Source organism: Pieris napi, chromosome 16 (genome assembly GCF_905475465.1).
Source record: "Pieris napi chromosome 16, ilPieNapi1.2, whole genome shotgun sequence".
Lineage (NCBI taxonomy): Eukaryota > Metazoa > Arthropoda > Insecta > Lepidoptera > Pieridae > Pieris > Pieris napi.
In genome coordinates, this window is record NC_062249.1 from 6,706,589 (window position 1) to 6,721,872 (window position 15,284).

A 15,284-nucleotide genomic window follows, 5' to 3' on the forward strand; every position below is an offset into this window, starting at 1 on the left:
TATATTGAAATTGTTAATTAAAGCTCTATGTTGTTATGTTGAAGTTATTGGAACTGGATATTGGAAGTTTTAGGCTAAGATTCAGAAACCAGAATAGCGTGCTGACCGGTACGTCAAAATTGGTTTGGATTTTGATACCCAAGTCACTATTCGTCGAATACAAAATTAAATTGTTTCTCGTTTTTGTATGCCGTTCTAAAAGTTCCTTATTCGAATAAATATATTAAAACATTCTTTATTCTGTTAGCGAATAATGGTGTATTACAATTTTTTATTATACTGGGCCGGTCCATGTAATTATGAAATTTTCATTAAATAAACTGTATTTTCATAGAATTTAGGTTATCACTATCTTAATATTGTAGCGTTCATTAAATTAACTCTGTCTGAACGAGATCAAACCGAATCAAACAAATAATAAAAAAAACTAAAAACGCTCGATGAAACGTGAAAAGTCAATTAATAAGGACTATACTCTATGTTCTATTTAATATTGATTTATGGTTTTAACTAATTAAGGATTTCAATGAATTACATTTTATGCAGATGTTTGAATGCTAATGAGACTCCAAAATAAATGAAAAACGTTATGAACAGGGCTTAAATGGAAGGCCTAATTAAAGTCTAAATAGTATTAAAAATTCTAGGGTCTGGCAATTTGTTAATGGTTTAAACTGGGTTAGTTTAATATAGAACTTAATCATTGTTATAGCTTTCAAATTAGTGCATAAATAGCCTATAAAGTGGAAGAAAATTGATTTTCTTTTTACATTTCAGAAACGATATTGATGTGTTAGTATACGTACTAGGCTTCCATAAATAAATTTTTATGCTGTCTATTATAACCTCAGTGTGGACCATATTCCCCTATATCCATTTTTTTTCAATTAACCCAATAATAAGAAAATGCACCACATTTGTATATATCTATGTGCTTAAGTAATATAGGTTCAGTGTTCACGTCTAAGATCTCTAAGTTGACAAAAAAATATTCACGCACCAACACAGAAATATGTCTGTTCCATGCCCCTATTCGGTGGTTACGGGATTTTATATAAGTTGCATATTCGTGGCTAGATAATATATACACATTGAAAGAAACATATAATACCGTTCGGGTTGAATGGCGCCATACAATTAACACTCCATTTGCTACGCCCTTGACTTTGTATCGGATTTCTTAGCATTGGTGTAGGGCTTCCCATAATCCTGAACTATCACCTAACATATGTTTCAATACGTAAGGGAATGAATAATTCAATATTCAATTTCCTCGCATTCTTTTTCCGGATTTCATTTGTTTCTCAATTCTTGAACGTTCAACATTTAAAAAATATATATTGAACTCCTCTTAGGAGGTTTTAGAAGTCCCTTGAATGAATCATTCTCAGTCCTAAATCATTTTACAGCCATTGTATGTACAAGCGGAAGTGATAGTCAATATAATAAATGTATTATCTATAATATAAAAATGAATCGCAAAATGTGTTGGTAAGCGCATAACTCAACAACGCCTGGACCAATTTGGCCAATTCTTTTTTTATAGTATTCCTTGAAGTACTAGGATGGTTCTTACGGAGAGAAAAATTATAAAAAATGAGTGAAAAAGTCAAAAAACAACACTTTTCTATATTCCCATACAAAAGATTCGTAATAATACTTAAAAGTCAATTTGAACTTTAATACCATATCATAAAGTTCAGGTGTTAGTGGAAGGGTTCCGGGAAGGTAAATTTTATTTTTTGACATAATGTATTTGTTGTCTTATCAACTTTCTTTTTTTATCTTACTAGCTAGACCGGTGTCCCGAATAGCAGAATAAGTATTTAAAAAAAATAATCGACTGTTAGGCGGTACGATGTTCGCCAGGCCAGCTAGTTATTCATAAAACTTCAATTCAGTCTTTTAACTAAGGTAGTTGTCGCCTCATTCTGTCCAATTGTGTTTACGCTGTGACGAAAAGAGACAGTTGAGAATTAAGTTAAACAGTGCAAAACAGTGTTTTTTGAGGAATAAAGGACCTTTATAGCTAATATAATTAAAGGTAATATAACCGCATGAGCAGTGTTGGCCTAGTGGCATCAGCGTGCGACTCTCATCCCTGAGGTCGTAGGTTCGATCCTCGGCTGTGCACCAATGGACTTTCTTTCTATGTGCGCATTTAACATTTGCTCGAACGGTGAAGGAAAACAGCGTGAGGAAACCGACATGTCTTAGACCCAAAAAGTCGACGGCGTGTGTTAGGAGGCTGATCACCTACTTGCCTATTACATTGAAAAATGATCATGAAACAGATTCAGAAATCTGAGGCCCAGACCTAAAGAGGTTGTAGCGCCACTGATTTATTTAATTACCGCATGAAAAAGAAAGGTTAATTAAAGAAAAATACCAACTTAAAATAAATGTATTTATTAGGAACACGAGTCCGTCATCTGATTTCTTAATTAAGAAGTAGCCCGTTAATTCCTTTTGAAATCTTTTATGCCTCGGAACAGAATCCGTGAACTAACAAGGAATTAAGTTTGCCCATATTGTATTTAGTACTTAACGAATATTTAATTATGAATACAGTAATTAGGCTGTGTAAATATTGGGGAGTGTTGGCTGTCTGTTTATATTTGTGTAACATGAAACATTGGGAACTTACCCTACTTTTAAAAATAAGGTTATTACTTACGTCCTTAATACTAATTGATATTTAGAAATTAATAAAATGGATTTTTGTATAGAATAAATATTATGTTTAAAGTAAAATTACATAAATGAAATATGTAGTTTTGAAATATGTTTTTTTTTCATCCCGATCAATCAAGCATTATCAGAACTGCATCGCGTGCAGTTAACTCTTATCAGAAAGGGGTGCATAATTACTGTTTCATGTAAGGTTCAAACACATGGGACAATTTTATAGGGTTCGAAACTAACTATAAAATACTCCGGTGTTCTTACTAAATTAATGATTTCATATATGAAATTTATGAGTAGACAATAAACTGCCAAACTTTTAAAACTTGTTTTGATTTTCTTTTTAACTATTTTTATTATTAATTTGTAGGTTAAAAAATTGTAAATACTGTATTTTTACAAATATGAAATATGTTTAATAAAATTTATAATTTGTATCTCTCGATTTTTATATCACATATTTTTTAAGAATTCTATAATATTACATGTAACCCCGTTTGCAAATCTTTTTCAAATATCATTTACTTTTTAGTTTTATCCAGTCAATAACACATTAAATTTCATTATTCATATTAGCTTTTGTCTGGGGCATTAGCCTTTAAGCTCCACAATATGAAAACAAAGCTCAGTTTGTCTGGTAGAATGCTAGACGCTTTGTGAACGGTTTCAAAGCTGCAGACGCATTATGAGAAGTGCACTGTATAATTACTGAACAAAGGAATAGTCATGCTTAGCTTTTATTGAGGTCTTAGTTCGTTGATACGCAATCAGAAGTCCATTTTTGTGCTTAGAAGTTTTGCAAATTGACTTGTTGAAGCTTGATAGCTTAAAGCAGTTTCTTAACGCAAAATTGGTATCTTTTTATTTAACGTTTACCTCGATTATTCGATTGCTCTCTCCTGTAGTAGTCCAAGACCTACTTGTGAAAAAATATCATCTATGTATTACGGAAAATGTAAGTTATAAATGGTTTGTCGTTTGGCTACCACAGTATTGAAAACCGTGATCCCACATAGTCGATTATCAACAGGTTACATAAATTACAGTATAATACTTGAAACATAAATAATTTGAGCGTCCGACCAACCAGGCTCCAGAAGATAAACCACTTATATCGAAATTGTATTCGTTTTTACAACAAACTCCAAATTTATAAATTATCACTAAATAAATTCAAAGCTCTCGTTAAAAGTAAATTAATCAATAAAGCTTTTTATAAATTTGACGAATATTTAAATGATCCTAATCCTTGGGATTGATTTGCTCTAGTTCATTTGTATGACTCAAAACTTAGCGATTAAAAAGAGTGGCGGAATGTTTCTTGCCAGTTTTTCTTGCCCGCTCTACGCCCTTGACTTGTAGTAATTGTAAATTTAGAATATCTGTTTTGACGTTCATAAGTGTACTTGTTATATGAATATACGAGTAACTAAAATAACGTTATTCATATACAACATATGTATATGAATAACGTTATTTTGAGTTTGAGTTAGAAATATTGCCTTAATGATGGCTTAAAGTAAAATAAGTCCTAATATAAAGAAATAATAATAAATATTTAAAGGTGAGGTTGAGGTCATTGTATGAACGGGTAATGTTACTAATTACACGTTTCTTGAAAGCCGAATTTATACACGCGTATAAACTAAATATATTTCAGTCTTAAAATATACTTTATAAATTTTACACAAAATTTGAATGAACTGCAGTAAGGTGACATTCAAGAATATTATTATAAGTTTTTATTTAATTTTTTTAAATTTAAGAATTATGTAACGAATAAATTATAAAAATATTTCAATGATGAAACCCCATGAATGAATGTAACAAACACACAATTGAAGTGGTTTTTCATATTTTCATTCAATGCTTTGACGCTACAGTAGTTTTTAATGAAAATATTTGAATAGTACATTGTGAGGGACAGATTGATAATCTTACAATAGACTTCTTCAATATTCAGTATTTTTGAATATATAAAAGTAAATTTGGAACAAAATCACTACAAACTTGCCCAAGCTTGCCATGAAGTATGTAAAACGTCGAAACAGTTTTGTAATTTTTATTTGTAAATAATAGTACGATTTTTTAAAATAATTTATTCTTTATATAAATAGGCAATATATCTATTTATAAATAAAAGATATATATCTATATCTCTTTATCGTTGAATTAAGTAGTAAGTACACAATATAAGCATACAAATATTGATTCGTCTAGAATCCGAATTGGTGGAGTTAGAGTCGTAGCGAAACCAAAAAGTTATTCGGTCTAAGGCGTCTTTTATATCAATACGGGTTACTTGCGGTACGTATATAAAAAATACTACTCCGTGGTTTGGGGGCCGTACCATGAATTTAGTTAGTACAAAAAGATCTAAGATTTTCTGTAACTTCCCTTGAGCTATTGAAATCTTTTTATTACATTGTCCGAAAGTTACTAGGCGAATGAGTTCAATTAAAATTATGTATGAAATGTGTACTGCGGTCGTAAAACAAAACTGTAAACTGTAAAAGAACTGTTATATTTCTATAGGAAATTGTCGTATGCAGAAATCTGTGCAACATCAATGCATTCTTCTATAAATATCGTCAGGGTTCCGACCCATTTACTGAGGACACAGAGGGCCATCTATTGTCGTCCTATTTGTTATCAATAGGTTGTTTTTATACGTCATAGGTTTGGGGTTGGAATTGCTACTTTGGGGTAGAATTGGGGTTCTATATTTGGAAAGTTTTGATTGTATAGATAAGAGTACAGCGATCGATTTGTCTATTATTTTACTCGCGTTTTGAATCAGAACGCAAGCTTATTTAAGTTTAGTTTAGAATTTTTTAGTCTAATCCGAAACTCTAGAGACAAATATATCAAAGTTTAAATAGAAAAAGGATTTGACAGCTCTTGAAAGTAGCTTTAAGATTAAAGTTATAAAATACGGGTGATTAATTACAACGGTATTTCACAAATCTTCCACTTTCTTCAAATTGAAGTCGTATGGCCTTAAGACGTCCTGTCGTGTTAATCATGTTCCTAATTTTATGATAATTCATAAACTATTTATGTTTCGGATATATATGTATTACATCAAGAATTTTTATTTTAAATTTATTTATATAAACTATAAATATATAATGTTTTGTTTTATCGCTATCGTGTCCCTTTTCAAATAGTTAATAAACTTAACGAATGATATATTTAATTTGAACATAGTGTGCATGTGTATGCCAGCTTTTACCAGCTTAGCCTTATTAATTAGCTTATATGTTTTCTGCCTCCAGTTTACATTAATTACAGTATTATTTATATAGACCTGAAAACTGGAGATATTAAAGAGCTTTGGATGAAAATAACTGAGCAAGTTCGTACATTACTTGCCAGTGTTGCCACGCATTCATTTGTAATATAGTATTTATAAATAATTATAAACATTTGCAGGGATTGACATTTTTGTTTTTTTTTTGTACCTAAGCCTGATTTCTTTTTCATATTTAATGTTTTAGAATACTGTATTATTAAAAATGCACAGTGTGTACTAATTTTGCGTAAGCAAAATTTTTCGTTATATATATAGTTTATACTCATCTTAATTAATAAATAGATAAAATATGGTCTGCTAGGACACATATTAACGTCACCTAGATACCTATAGTTATCTAAAAGCCAAGTAAACTATCAAGTTTCACATATACATTACATAAAAGTCGAAAAGGGTCTTTTCGAATAGTCATCGTAACTCGTCAGTCAAGCAAAAAGCTATAAAATAAAATGGGGTGAGGAAATTAATGCATTTCTTCTTCAAATAAATTAAATTTGTCTATTAATACAACCCCTAAAATAAAAGCATTTACATATTTAAAAAAAATAACTTTGAGGACACAATTTTGTATGTCAAGATTTAAATTCAGTTTGCTACAGATAAAAATAACATTAATCAGTATCGCGTGAGTTACTATTCGCTACCGGTATCCGTGAAACCTGAAGCTTTGATACATTACCGTACCAGAGACGTCCTGAAACTAAATCATAATCAATCCACTAACGGTAAATCGTTAGCAGGAATAGTAAAAGCGATAAATTCATGTACAAAAATCTCGAAGCGTGCTACTGTCAAACTGACACAAACACAACAGTTGCACAAATACACAGCATGCATTTTAGTTTAAAAATACCTAAATACATACATACAAGCATTAATTTTTACTTTTTACTTTAATCCCACACGTCGCCGGCATAACAGTAATCACATTTACTTATTTATATTATCACGCCATTGTGGTGGGCAGAGACGACAATCTCCACTTGCTACAGTCCTGACATACCTCTCTCATTTCATCCACTTTTATGACATTCACCATGTATGCTCATCGGGTATGGGTTCGTCTAACTTGACCCTTCTATAGGCATTCAATCTACTTAGATTCTTTCTCTGCCACATTCCAACCCGACCCAACTGATCACATAAATCTAGTTAAAATCAAAACCGAATACGGTCGCAAAATTTAAGTTATTTCGGAGCGAGTCTTTACAACACCTTGGCTCGTGAGATGCGGGAAATATCAGTGGACTCGTTCCGAATACGCCTGCGAAGGTATTTGAGGGATGGAATTTGATGCAGTAATAGCGTACGTTCCAAATAGGCCCCATACATACATCGAATTCATTCGAGTCAAAAACTGTCATTATTAAACATATGAATACTTGATGAAACTATCGCATAATTTGTGCTAAGGGCACGAGTATTATCGTATATAACTTAATAAATATAAATAACAACCACGGAAACATTACTTTTTCAGTTAAAAAACACTTGACAGTCGGCTTGCATCTTGTTTTAGATCAAAGATTTAGGTTTCAAGTTATGTAATGACGTCATATGCATGACTAAGTAGGATTGTGTCTGGGCACGTGAGCAATTATTTCTGGCTTGGGGTGAAACACCCTCTTGGTATAAATATTGACGCCAGTTTGGGCCAACTTTCTGTAGCAGTAAAAATTATGGGGCTGACAAATTTTCTTAACGAATTTTCGAATTAACGAATTTTCTTCTATAAAGATTATTTTACAAAGAACATGGCGCGGTTCCGAATCATTTCTTTAAGTCTACAAAATCTAACAAAATCATTTACAAAATAAATGTTTTTTTTTTTTGAAATAATTCAAATTAATAGTGACAAAGATGACGTAATGCGATATCGTCCAGAGACCGCTCAAGGACAACTATAAACGTAAATGTTAAATAAATATCATTTAATTTTGATGAAATGTTATTACTTGACACAAATAAATAAACGTTTATATTCGTAGCAGCATTCGACGCTACAAAAACAAATTACAACGTTAACTCCTGGAAGCAATATTGTGTTTATTAATTTTTCTATATAGGCAATTTAGTAATCGGTTTCTTCACGATGTTTTACTTCACCGTACATATAAAGACAATTCTATTATTGCACAGCCATTATTAGAGAACACCACCTGTGTTGAGAGCACGCTCTTAAGCCAGCACAGCCTTGCGATTCTGTAACTCACTTTTCGAACTCTCACAGCGGTATTCACAGCGGCGGTCGCGCTCAAATCAGTCGTGAAGCAGTCATTTTACGATTTGGCATTCTGATAAACAATACGTAAACTACAAGCTCCCTTCGCTTGTCAAGACAATGTGAAATTGCTTAACAGAATACCATGAGATTCCAAAAATGACGTGAGTGACGAAGGGAGCGTTGTTAGTGCGAGGTGAACTCACGGATTAACAGAATCGCACGGCAGCTCCCTGAAATATATAAAGCAACCTTTTATTATAAGCTGTACCTATAAAACGATAAAACTTATTAAAAAAGGCAGTTTAATAAAAATAATGAAGTCCTATTTTCCAATAGCAAAGTCGAGAGCTTAAAGAAACCACCGACATTATGTGTGAGCCCAAGTGTGTAACCCTACCGGGGTTAAACAAAGCCCTATGGGGTGACGTCGTAATTATTGTACTGATTGCCGCAGGTCGTTGAATCTTTTTACAGTAGTTTACTACGAATGCTTTTACTATAATTTTCCGTGACGAGCTATTTTGTTTTTTGGTGATGATATACTTTCAGATGATAGCTATTTAATTTAATTTATATGAAGTCCTGTAACCATAAATAATAAATAATAGAGCAGTCTCAATAAAAAAACATATAGTTTGTTGTATTTCTAATTTTTGCTGGAAATCTTACCAGTGCTTTTACCTCTTCGTGGATATAATTGTGATATTTTATTAATTGAAGACAGAATTGTTGAGTATTAAAAAAATAGACACTTCTCTATTATATCTTTATATAATATACATATGAACATATGTATATTATATTATATAGCAGTTTAGTGATCAGTTAAAATATATAGCATTGTATCATAGTCCATTCGATTTATATGAATAGCTTCAAAACTAAAACATCATCAATTGTTTACACAATATGGAACTCCAGATTGTCTAACTTTCCTCGTAAACACAAGATTATGTAAAACGTAGTTTCAGCTTTCCCCTTTTTTTAGTACGATTATTCTAAGACAAATTATGTTCGTGTACTTTATTTTATTAAATAAAATGTTGTTGTCAACAGGCGGACGCCAGCACGGCATTCCTTCGCGCCGCGCGCGCAGGTCAAATTGATAAGATCATCAGTCTGCTGGAGCAAGGGGTTGACATCAACGTTAGCAACGCTGTAAGTGACTTTTTTTTTATAGAACAGGGGGCAAACGGGCAGGAGGCTCACCTGATGTTAAGTGAAACCAGCAAAACATTATAGTATTTGAACATCGAATCATCGGCTGGTTAAGATTCCGTGGAATGTAATGTTAAACTAAGTTTTAACCTACACATACATTGAGTATGTGTAGGTTATAAGTGAACTATATAAAATCAAATATTATGTTAAGTTTTGGAGCTACTTCTCTTCTTCTAATGGGGCATAGGGTAGACACATCTCTGCACCTGTTTAAAGTTATTTCAAAGGCCTTTATTTTATGACATTAAGGGTCTGTTTCACAATGTACGGATAAGTTCCGAATTAGCTATTTATTACTTATTGGTAGGATAAACACTATTGTTGCGTTTCACGACTGTCAGATAGCGCTATTCGTCACATAAGTTATGAGTCCGATGAAGTGTCAAATAGCCCAATTTATCTTCCAAATAATTTATGTGTTGCATAGCTATTTGGTAATTTATCCATACATTGTGAAACAGACCCTAAAAATAATTCAATCTTATGTACGTACCACCCGAACAATTATTATTTCGCCAGAAATAGACCAAGGTCATTAGATTATTCGCCACTTGGGTTAAAATTTGCGTTAAACACTAGAGTAAGTATCTACGGAGATTCAAAGACAATCAGCAACAAGATAGTGCTTGTGGTATATTTCACGTTAACAGTTTTTGACTTTTAGTCAATTGCTTTTTTTGTGTGTTGTCTAATCATATTATTAGAAAAACGTTTGCCCCGGTACGACTCTTATAGCCAATTCCTTAATATCGGTAAACCAAGCTCGCTATCGCTATAAATGTATCTTTATGTATTCCATCCATCCACCATTGTGATCTTTTCATTATGTCTAATTCTATTTCTAACAATATTACAGTCTAGACTAATAAATCGTACTAAAAGACGTACCATACCGTACCGAATGCCACATAGTAAAATAAACACACCGGATTATGTTCGTGATGAAATCGCGTGTTCCTTCCACATTTCTAGGAATTGAGTCAGCTAATATTATAATTAACCTTTTTACTACTGAGTGTTATGTAAGTCACGCTTAATAATCTTCATTATTGTTCATATAATGGGGCACGTCAAATTTTTCTCGAATTAGCGTTGCGACAAGTCTCTCCAAATTGCATCGCTGAAATATTATAGTTCTCCGTGTCCAGAATGCGCGCGAGTCGAGTCGAATTCCCCGTTACATTCACAAACTACGTGCTTCTACATGTATAGGTATTGTTTGGAAAATGTGAAATAGCATACCAAAACCTTTTCCGATAACTACTTACAACCTTATTATACGATTTTAAACAAAACACATAAATAAATAGTATTTACATTATTCTTAACTTTCATATTGATAATAATATTTATAAAAAAAATGATAAATATAAAACTACGTTTCCTGTGGCAGTGTACCTTTAATACTGCTAGCATTTCCTCGCTGTATTGCGATACTAATTTATTGAGCTAGGAAAGCACCAGCTCTAGGGTTACCGGTACTATCTACCAGGCGCCAAGTTAAATATTTAATTAGCGCTTGTGCACTTGAACTCCACGGCCCAAGAGTGTCGCCTTATTATACTATATTTAATTATTATTATTAAATACACTGCACCTAGCTTCTTTAACACCGCATCATGATCGTATACTATCGTATACTAATAAGCCGTTTTACTTCAGAACGGCCTGAATGCAATTCATCTTGCATCTAAAGACGGACATGTGGAAGTAGTGAAGGAGTTGCTGCAGCGCGGGGCGTCGATTGATGCAGCCACTAAGAAGGGCAACACAGCCCTGCACATCGCATCACTCGCTGGACAAGAAGCTGTCGTACGACTACTTGTGCAAAATGGGGCTCAGGTGATGTGTTTTTATATTGACTTATACAGTAAAGATACTATTTTAAAATAGATTTCAGATACTTATACATTCAAGCATATTTAAGGTATTATAGTCCTTTTAATTGATTAGATGTATCACTAAGTGCAGGTACACACAACTAGTAGCACACTACTTTCTCTTAAAAAAGGGTGTCTGTACTTATGTACGCGTGTAAAAAGTTATACTTCTTTGGCATTATAAAAAATAGTTTTTGATTGCATGCAAATAATTAATTACAATTAAATAATGAAAGACTGGAAAAGGAGTCATTATAGTCAATAAAGTTCAGTTTACATTTGAAAAATTAAATACATAAATAATTATTGTTATTTTCTTACATTAAGTGTAACATAAATTCTATTATTATTCGAATGTTGTTTTTAAATTATGTCCAATGCCGTAGCATCTTCCGTGGGCAACATCATTCTGTTAATTTTGTGTCACGGTGCGCGCGCATCATAAAATTTTACTCTCATCAATTTTTCATAACGCGCCTAAAGAAGTATAACTTAAAAAATGTTTTAAACATGCACCATGTACGTCATAATTGTAATCTAGTTAGACACAACACAGGGGCTCCCTAGTGTGTGTAGCGTTAGATCAATTTTGCCAGAACCATATTTCTGTTCTTTTAATATGCTTGTATGGAAAGCCTTCCAACCTAAACCAATTATTGGTTCGGCGGAACTCTTACGTTGGTTTAATGACTATGCTAAATGCTTCAAAGCAAATCTATGGATGCGAAAAATGTCAACGATTGCATTTTAGGTTGTAAATGTATCTTTATAGATTCACTAGAAAACTCGGCGAACTCCGTTCGCGTCCGCCACCAAATGGCTTCTTTTATGTAACATTTCGTTTGGTGATCCCACTTTTCTGTTGAAATTTTTCCTGAATTTTCTTTGCTATAAACCTCACGGAGCCCGAGACCTTTGCAAAGAATGCAAAACCGTGGAAATCGGTTCGTGCGTTCTGGAGTTATAGCGTCAGGAAGGAAAACCCGACTTATTTTTATATAGTAGAGATAGCAACACAGATTTAAAAGTAATTTTTTATGGAAACTCTATTTAAACAAAAAAATTATATTCAATCTTGAACTGTTCAGTTTGATTATATTGCCCGTGTCAAATAAATCGCGTAGACTATACCTTAAGGGTTTGTATTACAATACGTACAAACAAGACTTTTTCAAAAGATTAAGATAAAACGTAAACGTAATATTCACCTGCGTCAGATATTTTTATGGATATTACGGTTTATTATTTTGTAAAATTCACTCTTCTGTTTAGCGGTTTTATTTAAAACTTATTGTTCTTTCAGGTCAACATCCAATCGCAGAATGGTTTCACTCCTCTCTACATGGCAGCACAGGAAAACCACGATGGTGTTGTCAAATTTCTACTTTCCAATGGAGCTAACCAGAGTTTGGCTACAGAGGTAAAGAAAAATAATAATTCAATAAAAGAAGGCTTTTAAAATAAATTAAATGTAGGTACCGTTACTTGTTAAATACATGACGATCACTAATATTTAATTGATATTAAATAAAAAAAAATTAAATAATCCGTTTTGCGTAATTTCTTTTGAAACAAACCGATTCGACTGCGCAGTATATAAAGCAAAAAAGTCTTGAATAAAACTCACTTTTATCGCAGGATGGCTTTACTCCCCTGGCTGTTGCGATGCAACAAGGCCACGAGAAGGTAGTGGCCGTTCTCTTGGAGGCTGATACTCGAGGCAGGGTCCGTCTTCCTGCGCTTCACATTGCTGCCAAGAAAGATGACGTCAAGGCAGCTAATTTACTACTAGAGGTAAAGAAACCAAAGACCAAATAAAACAATACTAAAATTTATTTTAACTCGATTAAACGTCATATCCAAAACTGTCGGTCAATTGTTTGAGAGATACACAGTAGGTACGTTAGTTAACGGCACCGCTTTTCTAGGAAACCTAAGTTTTAGTGGAATGTATGAATTAAAGTTGCATAATATTTTGTATATTATATACAAAATTTCGATTAAAAATAATTTCTGGCAGACGTTATCTTTAATTACGTTACTGTTTGAATATTTTTGTCCTGAATCTTCTTATAGTGCCATCTCTTTATTTTTTTGCAGTAGAAATGATAAATTATTTCTTTCAGAATGAACACAATCCAGACGTAACGTCAAAATCCGGTTTTACACCTCTACACATCGCAGCTCACTATGGAAACGAGGCAGTCGCCCGTCTACTCCTGGCTAAAGGAGCTGATGTCAATTGTGCTGCTAAGCATAACATCTGTCCCTTGCATGTTGCTGCTAAGTGGGGTATGTTTCTTATAACATGGTACTGTAATAATGGTGCAAAGGTAGAATAAAAGTTAGCACGAGTATGTATTAAGTCGTGAAATTTTAGGGTGTGCTTTCTAATTAAAAACAATACTTTATTTCGAAAATAGTTTAAGGTTTAATAGTTTAAATAAGGCTACACAGACTAAAGAAAGATATCTAAATTGGTATACAGGTCATTGTAATTAACGAAGTTAAATAGAACTATTGATATATAAGTATTATCGAAATAGATATTGATTGAGTCATCGTAGCGCAAGCTAGTTTTTAAAATTATCCAACAACGATGAAGGACAAAAGGGCAAAGAAAATAAAAAATCTTTTCTACAGGAAAAGACAACATGGTGTCTCTCTTATGCGATAATGGGGCTAACGTAGAAGCTCGCACTAGAGACGGCCTGACACCCTTGCACTGTGCAGCACGTTCTGGTCACGAGAGAGTGGTGGAAGCCTTGTTGGATAGAGGAGCACCTATTACCAGTAAAAGCAAGGTAAGTTATCTTTATAGTGCGTTATTTTTAGTTGATTACAAAGTCATTGATCAATTTAATACTATATGGAATTTGATATGATGATTCATATCAAATTCCATAAAGAAAGATAATCCAGAAATAAAGATTTTTTCGTCGCGAATCCTAAATCCAGGACCTACCTACTAAGCGATATCTGCATACAAATAATTTCTATGTAATAAATAATTTTACTAATTTAAAAAATATTATAAGAATGGCCCGACATGTGCATCGTGTTATTATACTGATCATTATTTTCTATACATTTTTATCCATCCAGAATGGTCTAGCACCACTCCACATGGCTGCTCAAGGTGACCACTCGGAAGCCGCCCGTGTCCTCTTGGGTCGCAGAGCCCCAGTCGATGACGTCACCGTGGACTACCTGACAGCGTTACACGTCGCCGCACACTGTGGACACGCTAAAGTAGCTAAATTGTTGTTGGACCGGTAAGTTTTGAGCATTGAAAGGGGTTACAGGACAAGTAAATCATGTCACATTCTAAAAAAAATTTCAATATCAGTTCAAAAGTTCCAGAGGTTATTTCAAATAATTATTTAGGTTAGTAAGTACCAATATAACTTAAACTTTATGTTGTTTTGGTATAAATTGTGCATAAACTACATGTTCTTGGACTCATGGCAAACTGTTGTTAAATTTTAATTTTACATTAGGCATGCTAATTAAATCATTCGAAATTTTCTAGTACAGTTAGCACTAAGCGTTCAGCGTTATGTAAATTACCTTATGTTACTATATTAATATTTCTTTACAGTAATGCCGATGCCAACGCACGAGCCCTCAATGGTTTTACACCTCTACACATTGCCTGTAAGAAAAACAGGATCAAAGTAGTCGAACTTCTGCTAAAGTATGGTGCAAGTGAGTATCATTGTATGTAGAATATTCATCTGCTCTGAAGTTTAAATGAATAAATAGAAATTTAAATATTATTTATTGTTCTCTTTAACTGAAGTTCTTATTTGTAATGTTTGTAACAAAAAGAGATTTTTAAAAAAAACTGTCTATAAAACTAATTTAAATTCCCAATTAAAAAATATCAGCAGCATTAAGTTAAACTAAAAAAAACCCGTGAATGTTAATAAAATATTCTTTTACAAATTACTTATGA

The 15,284-nt window shown here is 32.8% G+C and overlaps 1 protein-coding gene across 8 annotated transcripts in view; it reads left to right on the forward strand.

The window, feature by feature from the left end:
• LOC125057046 (ankyrin-2-like) overlaps positions 1–15,284 on the forward strand; it is a 62,139-nt gene that overhangs the window by 2,827 nt on the left and 44,028 nt on the right. For all 8 annotated transcript variants that reach the window (XR_007118162.1, XM_047660479.1, XM_047660476.1 and 5 more), the window contains exons 2-9: positions 9,282–9,383; positions 11,109–11,288; positions 12,630–12,746; positions 12,965–13,120; positions 13,453–13,618; positions 13,970–14,130; positions 14,432–14,601; positions 14,928–15,034. Coding sequence is in view for 7 of the 8 variants with exons in the window: in XM_047660479.1 (XP_047516435.1) it covers positions 9,282–9,383; positions 11,109–11,288; positions 12,630–12,746; positions 12,965–13,120; positions 13,453–13,618; positions 13,970–14,130; positions 14,432–14,601; positions 14,928–15,034 (1,159 nt within the window). In the remaining variant the exon portion in view is untranslated. The remainder of the gene's footprint in view (positions 1–9,281; positions 9,384–11,108; positions 11,289–12,629; positions 12,747–12,964; positions 13,121–13,452; positions 13,619–13,969; positions 14,131–14,431; positions 14,602–14,927; positions 15,035–15,284) is intronic.